Source organism: Somniosus microcephalus, chromosome 1 (assembly GCF_052327205.1).
Source record: "Somniosus microcephalus isolate GS21.2 chromosome 1, FLI_Smic_1.0, whole genome shotgun sequence".
NCBI lineage: Eukaryota > Metazoa > Chordata > Chondrichthyes > Squaliformes > Somniosidae > Somniosus > Somniosus microcephalus.
In genome coordinates, this window is record NC_140987.1 from 313,829,608 (window position 1) to 313,849,648 (window position 20,041).

General features: G+C 52.3%; 1 protein-coding gene across 1 annotated transcript in view; it reads right to left on the reverse strand.

Annotated features, from left to right (window-relative positions):
* Nucleotides 1-20,041, reverse strand: part of slc25a14 (solute carrier family 25 member 14) — a 163,097-nt gene that overhangs the window by 62,456 nt on the left and 80,600 nt on the right. The window contains 1 exon segment of the mRNA XM_085994069.1: nt 3,824-3,918. Within this exon segment, the coding sequence (XP_085850195.1) occupies nt 3,824-3,918 (95 nt within the window).

Below are 20,041 nucleotides of genomic sequence, written 5' to 3' on the forward strand. Positions count from 1 at the left end.
GTCGCTCTCTCTCCTCTCTTCCCCCAGTCGCTCTCCCTCTCTCTTCCCCCCCCAGTCGCTCTCTCTCTCTTCTCCCCCCCAGTCGCTCTCCCTCACTCTTCCCCCCCCCAGTCGCTCTCTCTCTCTCTCCCCCCCAGTCGCTCTCTCTCTTCGCTCTCTCCCCCCCCAGTCGCTCTCTCTCTCTCTCTCCCCCCCAGTCCTCTCTCTCCCCCCAGTCGCTCTCTCCTCTCCCCCCAGTCGCTCTCTCTCTCTCCCCCCCCCAGTTCGCTCTCTCACTCTCTCCCCCCAGTCGCTCTCTCTCTCCCCCGTCGCTCTCTCTCTCTCCCCCCGTCGCTCTCTCTTTCCTCTCTTCTCTCTCTTCCCCCCAGGTCGCTCTCTCTTCTCTCTTCTGCCCCCCAGTCGCTCTCCTCTCTCTTCCCCCCCAGTCGCTCTCTCTCTCTCTTCCCCCCCAGTCGCTCTCTCTCTCTCTCCCCCCAGTCGTCTCTCCTCTCTCTTCCCCCCAGTCGCTCTCTCTCTCTTCCCTCCCAGTCGCTCTCTCTCTCTTTCCCCCCCAGTCGCTCTCTCTCTCTTCCCCCCAGTCGCTCTCTCCTCTCTTCCCTCCCCCCAGTCGCTCTCTCTCTCTTCCCCCCCAGTCGCTCTCTCTCTCCTCCCCCAGTCGCTCTCCTCTCATCTCTCTTCCCCCCCAGTCGCTCTCTCTCTCTCTTCTCCCCCCCCCGACGCTCTCTCTCTCTCTTCCCCCCCCAGTCGCTCTCATCTCTCTCTCTCCCCCCCCAGTCGCTCTCTCTCTTCCCCCCCCAGTCACTCTCTCTCTTCCCCCCAGTTCGCTCGCTCTCTTCCCCCCCCAGTCGCTCGCTCTCTTCCCCCCAGTCGCTCGCTCTCTTCCCCCCGTCGCTCGCTCTCTTCCCCCCCCAGTCGCTCGCTCTCTTCCCCCCAGTCGCTCGCTCTCTTCCCCCCCAGTCGCTCGCTCTCTTCCCCCCGTCGCTCGCTCTCTTCCCCCCGCAGTCGCTCGCTCTCTTCCCCCCCAGTCGCTCGCTCTCTTCCCCCCAAGTCGCTGCTCTCTTCCCCCCAAGTCGCTCGCTCTCTTCCCCCCAAGTCGCTCGCTCTCTTCCCAAGTCGCTCGCTCTCTTCCCCCCCAGTCGCTCTTCTCTTCCCCCCCCAGTCGCTCTCTCTTCCCCCCCCGTCGCTCTCTCTTCCCCCCCCGTCGCTCTCTCTTCCCCCCCAGTCGCTCTCTCTTCCCCCCAGTCGCGCTCTCTCTTCCCCTCCAGTCGCTCTCTCTCTTGCTCCCCAGTCGCTCTCTCTCTTCTCCCCCAGTCGCTCGCTCTCTTCCCCCCCAGTCGCTCTCTCTCTTCCCCCCCAGTCGCTCTCTCTCTTCCCCCCCAGTCGCTCTCTCTCTTCCCCCCCAGTCGCTCTCTCTCTTCCCCCCCAGTCGCTCTCTCTCTTCCCCCCAGTCGCTCTCTCTCTTCCCCCCCCAGTCGCTCTCTCTCTTCCCCCCCCAGTCGCTCTCTCTCTTCCCCCCCAGTCGCTCTCTCTCTTACCCCCAGTCGCTCTCTCTCTTACCCCCCAGTCGCTCTCTCTCTTCCCCCCAGTCGCTCTCTCTCTTCCCCCCCAGTCGCTCTCTCTCTTCCCCCCCCGTCGCTCTCTCTTCCCCCCCCCCCGTCGCTCTCTCTTCCCCACCAGTCGCTCTCTCCTCTTCCCCCCCCGCAGTCGCTCTCGCTCTTCCAACAACATGCCTCGAAAAAGCCTCGGCACCGCCGGGCACTCCAGCTAGGATAATATGTATATACTCTTTTCTTAGATTTAATGGTTGTCCCTCTGCTTATGGCAAGCTGTAACGTAGTTTGCTGCTAAAGTTACGCAATTCTCTGTTCCCCTATAGGTATGGGAGTTTTTGGTCGTCATTCAAATTTTTGAATTCAGGGCATATTTTTACGAATTTTGGGTAGAAATTCCCCCTTATGCCCTGATATTTTCCACAAGCTGTGAGGAAGTGCATCTCTGTCTCCACCACTCCCTGACTGCAGTGAGAGCATATCCTGTCCTCTTGGCAGCCAGTTCTGTCTGTGTCTGCCTTTTTCGATGGCCAGGCTATGCTCACTAAGTCTGTACATAGTCAAGGTTTTTCTCAATTTGCTATCCTTTTACCGTGGTCAGGTATTCAGCCATGTTGTATTGTCTGTTTAGGGCCAAGTAGCAATCGAGTTTGTTTTGGGTTTCTGTCCAATATGTCAGATATTCTTCCTTTTGTTTAGTGACAATTGTGTTGGGTCCTGGGGCTGTTACTATTAGTATTGTTAGTAGTTACTTCACTGAGTCCTAGGACGAGTTGACTGAGGGTATTCTTCTTTATGATCCTCTCTTGGCATTTCAGGGCTTCGTAATGATAGCAGTGGGGGTTGCTCATTTTTAGGTGTTTCCAAAATTTGGTGGCTCTTTTTTGGATAGTAATTAGTAGTGGATATTGGCCTAGTTCTGCCCTGCATGCATTGTTTGCGGTTTTTTCTGTGAGTCCGGAGGATACTTTTACAGAATTCTGCATGTAGGATCTCAATTGGGTGTTTGTCCATTTTGCAAATTCTTTTTGCAAAACTCCCCCCCCTCAGATACTCCCACAGTCCCACTCCCCACCTCAGATACTCCTACAGTCCACTACCCCCCTCAGATACTCCTACAGTCCCACTCCCCCCTCAGAATCCTACAGTCCCACTCCGCCCCCTCAGATACTCCTACAGTCCCACTCCCTCCCTCAGAGACTCCTACAGTCCCACTCACCCTCAGATACTCCAACAGTCCTACTCCCCTCAGATACTCCTACAGTCCCACTCCCCCCTCAGATACTCCAACAGTCCCACTCCCCCCCTCAGGTACTCCTACAGTCCCCCCTCGGATATTCCTCCAGTCCCACTCACCCCCTCAGATACTCTACAGTAACCCCCCCCCCCCTCAGATACTCCTACAGTAAACCCCCCCCCCCCTCAGATACTCCTACAGTCACACTCCCCCCGTCAGATACTCCTACTGTCCCACTCCCCCCTTCAGATACTCCTACGGTCCCACTCCCCCCTCAGATACTCCTACAGTCGCACTCCCCCCCTCAGATACTCCTACAGTCCCACTCCCCCCGTCATATACTCCTACAGTCCCACTCCCCCTCAGATACACCTACAGTCCAACTCCCCCCTCAGATACTCCTACAATCCCCCCTCGGATACTCCTCCAGTCCAACTCCTCCCCTCAGATACTGCTACAATCCCACTCCCCCCCTCAGATACTCCTACAGTCCCACGTCCCCCCTCAAATACTCCTACAGTCCCACTCCCCCTCAGATACTCCTACAGTCCCACTCCCTCTTCAGATACTCCTACAGTCCCACTCCCCCTCAGATACTCCTACAGTCCCACCCCCCTCAGATACTCCTACAGTCCCCACTCCCCCCTCAAATACTCCTACAGTCCCACTCCCCCCTCAGATACTCCTACAGTCCACTCCCCCTAGATACTCTACAGTCCCCACTACCCCCCTCAGATACTCCTACAGTCAATAGCCTCCACTGTAAAAAGAGAATGAAGCTATGGTGCAGCATTCCCACCCTTCCCTCCACCAGTATAAGATGGCCCTCATTGTCTCCAAGTAATTCCATTGATTTGCACCATGAATGGCCACTTGGGAAGGACCTGGGATTCCAGGAACACGCAGCATTCCGCTGCTAGTTGTGTAACTTGACCCCAATACAAGCCAACAGCTTCAGGAGAGGCAGGCAGAATGCCGGATGGAAAACAGCACAAACTGATTTGTGGAATTAGTACATTGATCATTCAATACGTACCCTCCATAGGCCTCTGGTGCCCTCTTGCTGGTAGATATTAATAAAGTTACCGATCATACTCCCCTGACACAGACCGCTTTGAGCCTGCATCGAATCTGAAAAGAGAATAAATTCGTTAGGAGCCACACACTGTACCACGTCAGCCAAGATTGTCACTGGGATTGAGCATTGCACATTTAACCAAGGGTCATTTCAACCACAACAGTGAATTACAGTAGATCCACAGATTTATGATTTGAGATCAGAACAAGTAATGAGTCTTTTCCATAAAAGAAGCTGGCACTCTGAGCTGGGTTATTGTTCACTGCAGGGTGTAGTTCAGCACTGAGCTGGGTTATTGTTCACTGCAGGGCGTAGTTCAGCACTGAGCTGGGTTATTGTTCACTGCAGGGTGTAGTCCAGCACTGAGCTGGGTTATTGTTCACTGCAGGGTGTAGTCCAGCACTGAGCTGGGTTATTGTTCACTGCAGGGTGTAGTCCAGCACTGAGCTGGGTTATTGTTCACTGCAGGTGTAGTCCAGCACTGAGCTGGGTTATTGTTCACTGCAGGGTGTAGTTCAGCACTGAGCTGGGTTATTGTTCACTGCAGGGTGTAGTTCAGCACTGAGCTGGGTTATTGTACACTGCAGGGTGTAGTTCAGCACTGAGCTGGGTTATTGTACACTGCAGGGTGTAGTTCAGCACTGAGCTGGGTTATTGTTCACTGCAGGGTGTAGTTCAGCACTGAGCTGGGTTATTGTACACTTGCAGGGTGTAGTTCGGCACTGAGCTGGGTTATTGTACACTGCAGGGTGTAGTTCAGCACTGAGCTGGGTTATTGTACACTGCAGGGTGTAGTTCAGCACTGAGCTGGGTTATTGTACACTGCAGGGTGTAGTTCAGCACTGAGCTGGGTTATTGTTCACTGCAGGGTGTAGTTCAGCACTGAGCTGGGTTATTGTACACTTGCAGGGTGTAGTTCGGCACTGAGCTGGGTTATTGTTCACTGCAGGGTGTAGTTCAGCACTGAGCTGGGTTATTGTACACTTGCAGGGTGTAGTTCGGCACTGAGCTGGGTTATTGTACACTGCAGGGTGTAGTTCGGCACTGAGCTGGGTTATTGTACACTGCAGGGTGTAGTTCGGCACTGAGCTGGGTTATTGTTCACTGCAGGGTGTAGTTCGGCACTGAGCTGGGTTATTGTTCACTGCAGGGTGTAGTTCGGCACTGAGCTGGGTTATTGTTCACTGCAGGGTGTAGTTCGGCACTGAGCTGGGTTATTGTACACTGCAGGGTGTAGTTCGGCACTGAGCTGGGTTATTGTTCACTGCAGGGTGTAGTTCGGCACTGAGCTGGGTTATTGTTCACTGCAGGGTGTAGTTCGGCACTGAGCTGGGTTATTGTACACTGCAGGGTGTAGTTCGGCACTGAGCTGGGTTATTGTTCACTGCAGGGTGTAGTTCGGCACTGAGCTGGGTTATTGTTCACTGCAGGGTGTAGTTCGGCACTGAGCTGGGTTATTGTTCACTGCAGGGTGTAGTTCGGCACTGAGCTGGGTTATTGTTCACTGCAGGGTGTAGTTCAGCACTGAGCTGGGTTACTGTTACAGGAATGGTGGAAGAAGCATTTACACTTCGCACGTTTCACGTCCTCAGGACGTCCCAAAACGCTTTACCGCCAATGTACTTTTTTTCTTAAATGCAGTCACTGTTGTAAAGCAGGAAACTCGGCAGTCAAATTGTACACAGCAAGCTCCCACATACGGCAATGAAATAAATGATCAGATAATGTTAGCAATGTTGATTGTGGGATAACTAATGACCAGGACGCCAGGAGAACTCTCCCGCTCTTCCTCCAAAAGTGCATTGGGATTTTTACGCCCACCTGAGAAAGCAGATGGGGCCTCGGTTTAACATCTTATCCGAAGGACGGCACCCTTGATCGGGCAGCACTCCCTCAATACTGCATTGCAGAGGGGCTAGAACCTATGACCTTCTGACTCAGAGGCGAGAGTGCTACCACTCAGTCACAGCTGACACTCAAGACCATTGATACATACTGATGTGGGGGGAGGGTGCTGGGGAATACTGATGTGGGGGGGCGGTGGGGGGAGGGTGCTGGGGAATACTGATGTGGGGGGGGCGGTGGGGGGGAGGGTGCTGGGGAATACTGATGTGGGGGGGCGGTGGGGGGAGGGTGCTGGGGAATACTGATGTGGGGGGGCGGTGGGGGGGAGGGTGCTGGGGAATACTGATGTGGGGGGGCGGTGCTGGGGAATACACATCTGGGGAGCGGTGGGGGGAGGGTGCTGGGGAATACTGATGTGGGGGGAGGGTGCTGGGGAATACTGATGTGGGGGGGCGGTGGGGGGGGGGGAGGGTGCTGGGGAATACTGATGTGGGGGGGCGGTGGGGGGGAGGGTGCTGGGGAATACTGATGTGGGGGGAGGGTGCTGGGGAATACACATCTGGGGAGCGGTGGGGGGAGGGTGCTGGGGAATACTGATGTGGGGGGAGGGTGCTGGGGAATACACATCTGGGGAGCGGTGGGCGGTGGGTGCTGGGGAATACTGATGTGTGGGGGCGGTGGGGGGCGTTTGCTGGGGAATACTGATGTGGGGGGCGTTTGCTGGGGAATACTGATGTGGGGGGCGTTTGCTGGGGAATACTGATGTGGGGGGCGTTTGCTGGGGAATACTGATGTGTGGGGCGTTTGCTGGGGAATACTGATGTGTGGGGGCGGTGGGGGGAGGGTGCTGGGGAATACTGATGTGGGGGGCGTTTGCTGGGGAATACTGATGTGGGGGGCGTTTGCTGGGAATACTGATGTGGGGGGCGTTTGCTGGGGAATACTGATGTGTGGGGGCGGTGGGGGGAGGGTGCTGGGGAATACTGATGTGGGGGGCGTTTGCTGGGGAATACTGATGTGTGGGGGCGGTGGGGGGAGGGTGCTGGGGAATACTGATGTGGGGGGCGTTTGCTGGGGAATACTGATGTGGGGGGGCGGTGGGGGGAGGGTGCTGGGGAATACTGATGTGGGGGGCGTTTGCTGGGGAATACTGATGTGTGGGGGCGGTGGGGGGAGGGTGCTGGGGAATACTGATGTGGGGGGCGTTTGCTGGGGAATACTGATGTGTGGGGGCGGTGGGGGGAGGGTGCTGGGGAATACTGATGTGGGGGGGCGTTTGCTGGGGAATACTGATGTGTGGGGGCGGTGGGGGGAGGGTGCTGGGGAATACTGATGTGGGGGGGCGGTGGGGGGAGGGTGCTGGGGAATACTGATGTGGGGGGGCGGTGGGGGGAGGGTGCTGGGGAATACACATGTGGGGGGCGGTGGGGGGAGGGTGCTGGGGAATACTGATGTGGGGGGGCGGTGGGGGGAGGGTGCTGGGGAATACACATGTGGGGGGGCGGTGGGGGGAGGGTGCTGGGGAATACTGATGTGTGGGGGCGGTGGGGGGAGGGTGCTGGGGAATACTGATGTGGGGGGAGGGTGCTGGGGAATACACATGTGGGGGGGCGGTGGGGGGAGGGTGCTGGGGAATACTGATGTGGGGGGGCGGTGGGGGGAGGGTGCTGGGGAATACACATGTAGGGGGCGGTGGGGGGAGGGTGCTGGGGAATACACATGTGGGGGGCGGTGGGGGGAGGGTGCTGGGGAATACACGTGGGGGGCGGGTGCTGGGGAATACACATGTGGGGGGCGGTGGGGGGAGGGTGCTGGGGAATACTGATGTGGGGGGCGGTTGCTGGGGAATACTGATGTGGAGGGGGCGGTGGGGGGGGGAGGGTGCTGGGGAATACTGATGTGGGGGGCAGTTGCTGGGGAATACTGATGTGGGGGGGCGGTGCTGGGGAATACTGATGTGGGGGGGCGGTGGGGGGGAGGGTGCTGGGGAATACTGATGTGGGGGGGCGGTGGGGGGAGGGTGCTGGGGAATACACATGTGGGGGCCGGTGGGGGGGGGAGGGTGCTGGGGAATACTGATGTGGGGGGGGGGGGGGGAGGGTGCTGGGGAATACACATGTGGGGGGCGGTGGGGGGAGGGTGCTGGGGAATACTGATGTGGGGGGGCGGTGGGGGGGAGGGTGCTGGGGAATACTGATGTGGGGGGGGTGGTGGGGGGAGGGTGCTGGGGAATACACATGTGGGGGGCGGTGGGGGGAGGGTGCTGGGGAATACTGATGTGGGGGGGCGGGTGGGGGAGGGTGCTGGGGAATACTGATGTGGGGGGGCGGTGGGGGGAGGGTGCTGGGGAATACTGATGTGGGGGGACGGTGCTGGGGAATACTGATGTGGGGGGCGGTGGGGGGAGGGTGCTGGGGAATACTGATGTGGGGGGCGGGTGCTGGGGAATGTCCTGGATGTGCTGGAAGTGTCGCCAAATTCGTATTTCCTGAGCTTGGGGAAAATGAAATGAATGCACATTCCAAGATATGGTCATCCCACATGCAGGCAAAATTACTGAGGAAGGAAAGTGTGTTACCATTTACAAGGCCTCACCTGTTTTCAGCTTCTCCCTTCAATTGTGGGCTTTCTTGGCTGCAATTGTAAGAATGTTTCCGGAGGACTATCACAACTGGACATTGACATTGCATTTCATGAAACAGGAATATCACAACTGGACATTGGACATCGCGCTTCACTAAACAGGAATATCACAACTGGACATTGGCCATTGCACTTCACTATATTTTTTTTAATTCGTTTTTATGGGGTGTGGGCATCACTGGCAAAGCCAGCATTTATTGCCCATCCCTAATTGCTCGAGAAGGTGGTGGTGAGCCGCCTTCTTGAACCGCTGCAGTCCGTGTGGTGAAGGTACGCCCATGGTGCTGTTAGGGAGGGAGTTCCAAGATTTTGACCCAGCGATGATGAAGGATCGGCGATATACTTCTAAGTCAAGTCAGGACGTTGTGTGACTTGGAGGGGAACTTGGAGGTGGTGGTGTTCCCATGCGTCTGCTGCCCTTGTCCTTCTAGGTAGAAGAGGTTTAGGAGGTGTTGCCGAAGAAGCCTTGGCGAGTTGCTGCAGTGCATCTTGCAGATAGTACACACTGCAGCCACGGTACACCGGTGTTGGAGGAAGTGGATGTTTAAGGTGGTAGAGGGGGTGCTAATCAAGCGGGCTGCTTTGTCCTGGATGGTGTCAAGCTTCTTGAGTGTTGTTGGAGCTGCACCCAACCAGGCACTCCTGACTTGTGCCTTATAGATGGTGGAAAGGCTTTGGGGAGTCAGGAGATGAGACACTCACCGCAGAATACCCAGCCTCTGAACTGCTCTTATTGCCACAGTATTTATGTGGCTGGTCCAGTTAGGTTTCTGGTCAATGGTGATCCCCCAGGATGTTGATGGTGGGGGATTCGGTGATGGTAATGCCATTGAATGTGAAGGGGCAGTGTTTAGACTCTCGCTTGTTGGAGATAGTCATTGCCTGGCACTTCGGTGGCGTGAATATTGCCTGCCACTTATCAGCCCAAGCCTAAACGTCGTCCAGGTCTTGTTGCAAGCGGGCATGGACTGCTTCATTATCTGAGGAGTTGTGAATGGCACTGAACACTGTTTCTGACCTTATGTTGGAGGGAAGGTCATTGATGAAGCAGCTGAAGATGGTTGGGCCTGAGGAACTCCTGCAACGATGCACCGAAGCTGTGATGTTTGACCTTCAATCACCACAACCATCTTCCTTTGTGCTAGGTATAACTCCAGCCATTGGAGAGTTTTCCCCCCCGATTCCCATTCACTTCAGTTTTACTAGGGCTCCTTCATGCCATACTTGGTCAAATGCTGCCTTGATGTCGAGAGCAGTCACTCTCACCTCACCTCTGGAATTAAGCTCCTTTGTTCATGTTTGAACCAAGGCTGTAATGAGGTCGGGAGCCAAGTGGTATTGGCGGAACCCAAACGGAGCATCGGTGAGCAGGTTATTGGTGAGTAAGTGCCGCTTGATAGCACTGTCGATATAATAATAATAATTCAACCTTATTGTCATTGTACAATGCACAACGAAATGTGATCTTGCAAGCTCCCATGAGTCCAGTACAAATAACATTAACATTAAACGTAAATAGCACCGTCCTGGGAGAAGCAAAGCCGCTGCGTCTGTGCGCGCCGCCATTCCATTCCCACCATTCCTCCTGTCCGACAATCTTCAGCCCAACGCCCGGGCCTGCTCACCAGCCGCCCCTCCCGGGGCTCCTTCCGTGACCTTCTCACCAACCGCCCCTCCTCGGGGCTCCTTCCGTGACCTTCTGCACCTGGTCTTCCCTGATGGTCACCCCTCCAGGTACTAACCAGGCCTGGCTCTGCTTAGCTTCCAAGCGATGACACCGTCCATCACTTTGCTGATGATTGAGTGTAGACTGATGGGGTGGTAATTGGCCGGATTGGATTTGTCCTGGTTTTTGTGGACAGGACACACCTGGGCAGTTTTCCACATTGTTGGATAGATGCCAGTGTTGTCGCTGTACTGGAACAGCTTGGCTAGAGGCGCAGCTAGTTCTGGAGCACAAGTCTTCAGCACGATAGCCGGGATGTTGTCGGGACCCATAGCCTTTGCTGTATCCAATGTGCTGAGCCATTTCTTGATATCACGTGGAGTGAATCGAATTGGCTGAAGACTGGCTTCTGTGATGGCGGGGACCTCAGGAGGAGGCCGATATGGATCATCCACTCGGCACTTCTGGCTGAAGATGGTTGCAAACGCTTCAGCCTTGTCTTTTGCACTCACGTGCTGGGCTCCACCATCATTGAGGATGGGGATATTCATGGAGCCTCCTCCTCCCGTTAGTTGTTTAATGGTCCACCACCATTCACGACTGGGTGTGGCAGGACTGCAGAGCTTTGATCTGATCCGTTGATTGTGGGATCGCTTTGCCCTGTCTATAGCATGCTGCTTCCACTGTTTAGCATGCATGTAGTCCTGTGTTGCAGCTTCCCCGGGTTGGCGCCTCATTTTTAGGTGCGCCTGGTGCTGCTCCTGGCATGCTCTTCTACACTCCTCATTGAACCAGGGTTGGACCCCTGACTTGGTGGTAATGGTAGAGTGAGGGATATGCCAGGCCATGAGGTTACAGATTGTGGTGGAATACAATTCTGCTGCTGCTGGTGGCCCACAGCGCCTCATGGATGCCCAGTTTTGAGCTGCTAGATCTGTTCTGAATCTATCCCATTTAGCACGGTGGCAGTGCCACACAACATGATGGAGGGTGTTCTCAGTGTGAAGACGGGACTTTGTCTCCACAATGACTGTGCGGTGGTCACTGCTCCCAATAATGTCATGGACAGCTGCATCTGCGACAGGTAGATTGGTGAGGGCGAGGTCAAGTAGGTTTTTTCCTCTTGCTGGTTCTCTCACCACCTGTCGCAGGCCCAGATTGGCAGTTATGTCCTTCAGGATTCGGCCAGTTCAGTCAGTAGCGGTGCTACCGAGCCACTCTTGGTGATGGACATTGAAGTCCCCCACCCAGAGTACATTCTGCGTCCTTGCTACTCTCAGTACTTCTTCCAAGTGGTGTTCAACATGGAGGAGTATTGATTCATCAGCTGAGGGCGGGCGGTAGGTGGTAATCAGCAGGAGGTATTCTTGCCCATGCTTGACCTGAAGCCATGAGACTTCATGGGGTCCGGAGTCAATGTTGAGGACCTTCAGGGCCACTCCTTCTCGACTGTATACCACAGTGCCGCCACCCCTGGTGGGTCTGTCCTGCCGGTGGGACAGGACATACCCAGGGCTGTTGATGGAGGAGTTTGGGACATTGGCTGAAAGGTATGATTCTGTGAGTATGACCATGTCAGGCTGTTGCTTGACTAGTCTATGGGACAGCTCCCCCAATTTTGGCACAAGTCCCCAGATGTTAGTGAGGAGGACTTTGCAGGGTTGACTGGGCTGGGTGTGCCGTTGCCGTGTCCGTAGCCGGTGCTGAGGTCGATGCTGGGTGGTCCGCCTGGTTTCATTTTTATTATTTTGTTTCATAGTGGTTTGTTACAACTGAGTGGCTTGCTAGGCCATTTCAGAGGGCAGTTAAGAGTGAATCACATCGCTATGGGCCTGGAGTCACATATAGGTCAGACCAGGTAAGGACGGCAGATTTCCTTCCCTAAAGGACATTCGTGAACCAGATGGGTTTTTACAACAATCCGATAGTTTCATGGTTACTAAACAGGAATATCACAACTGGACATTGGCCATCGCATTTCACTAAACAGGAGAGACACAACTAGACACTGGCCATCGCATTTCACTAAACAGGAGAGTCACAACTAGACACTGGTCATCGCATTTCACTAAACAGGAGAGTCACAACTAGACACTGGCCATCGCATTTCACTAAACAGGAGAGTCACAACTAGACACTGGCCATCGCATTTCACTAAACAGGAGAGTCACAACTAGACACTGGCCATCGCATTTCACTAAACAGGAGAGACACAACTAGACACTGGCCATCGCATTTCACTAAACAGGAGAGTCACAACTAGACACTGGCCATCGCATTTCACTAAACAGGAGAGTCACAACTAGACACTGGCCATTGCATTTCACTAAACAGGAGAGTCACAACTAGACACTGGCCATTGCATTTCACTAAACAGGAGAGTCACAACTAGACACTGGCCATCGCATTTCACTAAACAGGAGAGTCACAACTAGACACTGGCCATCGCATTTCACTAAACAGGAGAGTCACAACTAGACACTGGCCATCGCATTTCACTAAACAGGAGAGTCACAACTAGACACTGGCCATCGCATTTCACTAAACAGGAGAGTCACAACTAGACACTGGCCATCGCATTTCACTAAACAGGAGAGTCACAACTTGTTAGATCCGTGTGTTAATGGAGACACGGAATGCAGGAGTTGATTTAACAAGTGTTTACTGAACAAAGTCTGGAGGTGAACTAACTACACAAGATGCTACACAGGCTTATATACCCGAGTGGTCACTACTGGTACTACAGTATACAGGGGCTTCAAAAACATAGTTCCTCTTAAAGGTACATACACTACAATTCCTCCCCTTTTAGATAAATAGTACATAACATTTTAAGTAATCATTAAATAACATTTTTACAAGAACAATAATATACACATTTGCTGAAGTTAATCAATTACAAATTCAGTCTCTCTGGAGGCTTCCTGACTCGGTCCGGATAACGCCTCGGTGGTGTAGTAGGTTCTTTTGGCAAGGTCGATTCGGCTTCAATGCCAGTGTCGGGTTCATCTGGTTCCAGTATCACCGGATCGGAGGAAGATACTATGGGTATCGCTGCTTCATCACTAGGCGTATAGAGTTGTGGTGTAGGTTGTCCTTTTTCGGATGACTCTATGATCTGGTCAGCATGGCGCCTTATTATGCTTTCTCCAATGTCCACGGTATACATCAGCGGTCCGAGTCGTGTGCAAATAGTTCCAGGCTGCCATTTCTCGGTACGGTAGTCCCGGGCCAAAACTGGTTGACCTATCTGGAAGGTTCTAGTTGGCCTTTCATTCATGCTTTGAAATTGCCGGTTCTCTACGTCCCTTCTGACGTTTGGCTTGACCAAATCCAGCCGGCATCTTAGGCTTCTATTGAAAAACATCATGGCGGGGGTTTGGTTTGTAACCACATGTGTTGCATTCCTGTACGCAAACAAGAAGTTATCTACCTTATGCTGTAGATTTATGTCTTCATTGCCCATGGCCTTTATGGCCTTCTTGAAGGTCTGGACAAACCTTTCAGCCAATCCATTGGTGGCGGGATGGTATGGGGCGGACATGTAGTGCTTAACCCCATTGTTTTTTTAAGAACTTCCTGAATTCTTCGGACACAAATTGCGGTCCATTATCAGAACAGATCTGTTCAGACAGCCCATTCCTGGCGAATATGGTCCTTAATACTGTGATGGTTTTTTCCGTGGTGGTGGACATCTTTATTACCTCCGGCCACTTGGAATGTGCATCCACCGCGATCAAGAACATTGAGTCCATAAATGGACCAGCAAAGTCGATATGTACCCTGTGCCATGGAGATGAGGGTCACTCCCATGGATGTAGAGGGGCCTGTGGTGGGGCGTTTTGGACCCTCTGGCATCCTAGACAGCTCTTGGGTCATTTCCTCGATGTCTCCATCGATACCTGGCCACCACACAAACGCTCTGGCTAAGTTCTTCATTTTCACTCCACCCAGATGCCCCTCGTGAAGCTCCTTTAGCACTCTATCCTTGAGTTTGGGTGGAATCACCACTCTGGATTCACACATCAAGGTTCCTCGGCACACTCAGCTGCTCTCTTCTTTGCGAGAATGCTGGCAACAGTGGTTCGCCATGTGCTGGCCATCCCTTCACCGTTAAATCGTAGACTCGAGAGAGAGTCGGGTCATTTCGCGTTTCCTTTTCAATGGTAGAATTTGTCACCGGTAGACATTCCACTATGGTCGAGTGGAACATCTCCACTGGGTCCACTGTAGGCGCCTCTTCCACCGTTGGCAATGGTAGGTGCGATAACCCGTCAGCATTCCCATGCTGTTTTGTTCCTTTGTATTCTATGTCATATTGGTGTGCCCCTAGGGAAAGGGACCACCTCTGTAGCCTTTGCGCTGTCATAATGGGAACGCCCTTTTTAGGGTTGAATATGGAGACGAGGGGTTGATGGTCAGTCAACAAGGTAAATTTTTGTCCGTGTAGGTAATGGTTGAATTTCTTCACCCCCCCACACCAGGCTGACTGCCTCCCTGTCGATCTGGGCATAGTTACGCTCAGCTGAGTTCAATGAGTGTGACGCAAAAGCTATCGGCCGCTCCGAGCCATCAGGGAATCTATGCGATAATACCGCTCCCATGCCGTAAGGAGATGCATCGCACGCCAGTCTGATTGGCAGTGATGGGTTGTAATGAGCCAACACTTCCCTGGACGTGATCAAGCCTTTGGAAGGCACGTTTACAGTCTTCGCTCCATTTCCAAACTACTCCCGTTTGTAGCAGTGCGTTAAGAGGGTGCAGAACCGTCGACAAGTTTGGTAAAAATTTATGATAGTAATTTACTAATCCCAGGAACGACCTTAATTGTGAGACATTTTCAGGCGCTGGGGCCTTTACGACTGCTTCAATTTTTTCAGGTGACTTATGCAACCCTTCTTCGTTAATGACATGGCCACAATATGATATTTGTTTCTGGAAAAATTCGCACTTGGGGCGATTTGCTCGTAGGCCCCGTTCTCTCAGCCTCGTGAGCACCTGCTCCAAGTTGGCAAGGTGCTCGTTGTCGTTTTCTCCTGTTACAAGGATGTCGTCTAGGTAGCATTGAGTCCCCGGAATCCCTTGCAGGACTTGCTCCATAGCTCTTTGCCAGATAGCCGGAGCTGATGCCACTCCGAAAACCAGTCGATTGTACTGGTACAGGCCTTTGTGTGTGTTTATCGTGAGATACTTTTTAGAGGCCTCCTCAACCTCCATCTGTAGATATGCCTGTGCTAAGTCAATTTTGGTGAAACGTTTCCCTCCGGATAGTGAAGCGAAAATATCTTCTATCCTCGGAAGAGGATACTGTACCGTGTGAAGAACCGGGTTTACAGTCACCTTGAAGTCCCCACAGATGCGAACTTTTCTCTGTTCTTCAGATTTATCGTTATTCAACGTTTTCTTCATGACCGGGACGATGGGTGTTGCCCACTCGCTCCAATCTACCTTGGATAACACGCCTGCTTTTTCCAAATTCTCCAGCTCTGCCTCGACGGCTGGACGAATTGCGTATGGCACCGGCCTTGCCTTAAAAACTTGGGAATTGCCGCATCTTCCACTTTTATTGAGGCGGTGGCGCCTTTCAGGGTTCCTAGTTCCTGTTGAAACAGTTCTTTGGCGTTAGCCAAGATTTCTTTTAATCGTCCAGGTATGACATCATCATCGTTTTTTTTCTTACTGGTCACCGTCAGTGCCTGAATGGAGTGCCAGTCTAAACGTATCTTTCTGATCCATTCACGTCCCAACAACGCTGGACCACCATCTTGCAGAACGTATAAATACAACTTCTGTATTTCCTTGCCGTTGTATACAACAGGCACCCTTATTTTTCCTCTGGGGTATACTTTCTGCCCCGTATATGTCTTCAAGATAATGGATGTGTCTTTCAAAGGTATATGCGGAAATAGCCGCTCGTAATCCCATCGACTCATGACGGTCAGAGCTGATCCGTTATCTAGCTCCATTTTGACTGGGGAACCCCGCTATCGTGAGGGTAACCCAAATGGTGTGGTAATCTTCTTTGGCAATTACATTATGTAATTTGAGACAGCTTAGTCTCTTGTTTCCAGAGTCGCTATCGCTCTTCTGGTCTTCGGAGCTACTGTCCGTCATCATTTGTATCTTTCTGTACTTTTCCTTATTGACCTTTTTACTGTCAGCGGATTTCTTTCCAGATCTGCATACACGTGCACTGTGTCCCATCTTTCCGCATTGCCTGCATGCTTTGTCCTTGAACCAGCAGTCCTTCTGGTCATGGGTGGATCTGCCGCAGCGATAACATCTCTCGAAACCCCGTGTCATTTCATGGGTGCCGAAGTCCTGTGGCTTTTGCTGTATCTTTGCAGCTCCTCTTGCTGCTGCTTTGTATGATACAGCCACACTGAAAGCCTTGTCCAGTGTCAAATCTTTCTCAGAAAGTAGTCTTTTCTGTGTTCCTTCGCTTAGGAGACCGCAGACGAATTTGTCTCGTAGAGAATCTGCCAGTCCTGCCCCGAATTGGCAGTGCTTTGACAGCTTTCGTAATTCAGTGAGGTAATCAGCGTTAATTTCATTCTTGTGCTGATTCCTCCTGAAGAAGTTGAATCGTTCCGCTATCAGCGGCGGTGTTGGGTTTAAGTGCTCCTGTAAGGTATCAACAATCTCCTTAAAATTCTTGTCCTTTTATCATCCGCTACTTCATTCACCTTGCAATATACCTCCACTCTTTCCACATATGTTGTCCAATCTTCTATATCACTATCGAAAACAGTAATATTGCCAGTCTTCGGCATCTTGAAAATCCAAAATGGCGCTTCACGCGCTTTTCCTCTGTCCCCGATGGATCAAAATGGCGCCTCCCGCGCTTTTCTTTCTTCCCCGCCAAGTTAAGATGGCGCCTCCCGCGCTTTCCCGCCGCTGCCAACGCTGTTCTCCGCGGTTCCCGTTGCGACCTGCAGCTTTTCGCGGTATTTCTATTTTTTTTTATATATCGCTTCAATAGTTTCTCCGTTACTTGGAGAACCGTTCCCGTCGTGGAGCGGACCCTCTGGGACTTTCCCCTCCCTCTGCTCGGTCCGAACGCCGACCTGCTTTGCAGCACCGGCCGCGCCCCGAGTGCTCCACCCTCTCTCTCTCTTTGCTTCTGCTTCCCGACTCGCTGCCCGGCCCCGTTGCAGAGCCACCCGATCGAGCTCTAGCCCGCTGCAGCCCAGGAAGGATCAGTGCGCTACCTGCCACCAGCCCGTTTAGCTGGTGAAACCACAGTTTTTTTTTTCTTGCTTCTGGCTTCGACCTTCGTCTGAGGAATCAATCCCCTTGAGGTGCTGCCGAATTGCAGGTAAGTTCATTTCTAACTCGTCGCCACTGTTAGATCCGTGTGTTAATGGAGACACGGAATGCAGGAGTTGATTTAACAAGTGTTCACTGAACAAAGTCTGGAGGTGAACTAACTACACAAGACGCTACACAGGCTTATATACCCGAGTGGTCACTACTGGTACTACAGGGGCTTCAAAAACATAGTTCCTCTTAAAGGTACATACACTACACAACTAGACACTGGCCATTGCATTTCACTAAACAGGAGAGTCACAGCTAGACACTGGCCATTGCATTTCACTAAACAGGAGAGTCACAACTAGACATTGGTCATCGCACTTCACTAAACAGGAGAGTCACAACTAGACACTGGCCATTGCATTTCACTAAATAGGAGAGTCACAACTAGACACTGGTCATTGCATTTCACTAAACAGGAGAGTCACAACTAGACATTGGTCATCGCACTTCACTAAACAGGAGAGTCACAACTAGACATTGGCCAACGCACTTCACTAAACAGGAGAGACACAACTAGACACTGGCCATTGCATTTCACTAAACAGGAGAGTCACAACTAGACACTGGCCATTGCATTTCACTAAACAGGAGAGTCACAACTAGACACTGGCCATTGCATTTCACTAAACAGGAGAGACACAACTAGACACTGGCCATTGCATTTCACTAAACAGGAGAGTCACAACTAGACATTGGCCATCGCACTTCACTAAACAGGAGAGACACAACTAGACACTGGCCATTGCATTTCACTAAACAGGAGAGTCACAACTAGACATTGGCCATCGCACTTCACTAAACAGGAGAGACACAACTAGACACTGGCCATTGCATTTCACTAAACAGGAGAGTCACAACTAGACATTGGCCATCGCACTTCACTAAACAGGAGAGACACAACTAGACACTGGCCATTGCATTTCACTAAACAGGAGAGTCACAACTAGACATTGGCCATCGCACTTCACTAAACAGGAGAGACACAACTAGACACTGGCCATTGCATTTCACTAAACAGGAGAGACACAACTAGACACTGGCCATTGCATTTCACTAAACAGGAGAGACACAACTAGACACTGGCCATTGCATTTCACTAAACAGGAGAGTCACAACTAGACACTGGCCATCGCACTTCACTAAACAGGAGAGTCACAACTAGACTGCTTAATATCGGTTACATCTCCAGCTTTTTCCAGTTCTGATGAAGGGTCCCAGAACTGAAACGTTAACTCTGTTTCTCTCTCCACGGATGCTGCCTGGCCTGCTGAGTATTTCCAGCATTTTCTGTTGTTATTTCAGATTTCCAGCATCCGCAGTATTTTGCTATTGTATAAATGTTTGGTTCACTGCCACCTCTCTTCTAGGAATGCCCATCTTGAAGAAGTTCTGCTCTTCTCTGTGACGGGATTTCCGTTTGTCTCTTCAACCTTGTTCATTTTCATTGCTTTCAGTTTCCCTTCTCGTGTTTGATTAGGTATCTGCCAAGATTCGGTTTCACAGCCACATCTCTTTCCTCAGTAACTGTCTCCGGTTCAGAGTTATTCCACGTGGATTCCAACTGAACTTCTACCCTTCATGTTTCGGATCCACCCAGGATTACAAATATCTACTCGATATTCATCGTTCCTCAAACTACTGCTCTTGCCGCATCTTGAGATCCACGCTCAACGCCATGCGCTGCCACATGAACACTCTCGACCTCTCTCTTCAGCAGCACCGACACACTCTATCGCAAAGCTGTCCGGGTCCACAGTTCCATTTCATCCTTCAACTCATCCGACGCTTCAACAAAAAACTTTTTTTCTTCCTTTCTGATGTCAAGGATCGCAAGCTTCATCAACTCTTGGACACCAACACCCTCCGGAACCTTCTTCCCCGTTACTTTCCTCTGATCTCATCCCTTCTTCCAATCTCACCCCCTGCCGTGTTTTCACTCTCCCCTCTGACCTTCCCCTCTCTGACCCCGAACGATCAGTCCTCAGCAAAGGCCTGAGCTTTTTTTTTATTCATTGATGGGATGTGGGCGTCGCTGGCTGGGCCTGCATTTAGTGCCCATCCCTAATTGCCCTTGAGAAGATGGTGGTGAGCCGCCTTCTTGAACCGCTGCAGTCCATATGGTGTAGGTACACCCACAATGCTGTTAGGAAGGGAGTTCCAGGATTTTGGCCCAGCGACAGTGAAGGAATGGCGATACAGGTCAAAGTCAGAATGGTGTGTGGCTTGGAGGGGAACTTGTAGGTGGTGATGTTCCCATGCGTCTGCTGCCCTTGTCCTTCTAAGTGGTAGAGGTCGCGGGTTTGGAAGGTGCTGTTGAAGGAGCTTTGGCGAGTTGCTGCAGTGCATCTTGTAGATGGTACACACTGCAGCCACAGTGCGCCGGTGGTGGAGGGAGTGAATGTTGAAGCTGGTGGATGGAGTGCCAATCAAGCGGGCTGCTTTATCCTGAATAGTGTCGAGCTTCGAGTGTTGTTGGAGCTGCACTCATCCAGGCAAGTGGAGAGTATTCCATCACACTCCTGACTTGTGCCTTGTAGATGGTGGAAAGGCTTTGGGGAGTCAGGAGGTGAGACACTCGCTGCAGAATTCCCAGCCTCTGGCCTGCTCTTGTAGCCACAGTATTTATATGGCTGGTCCAGTTTAGTTTCTGATCAATGGTAACCCCCAGGATGTTGATAGTGGGGGATTCAGCGATGGTAATG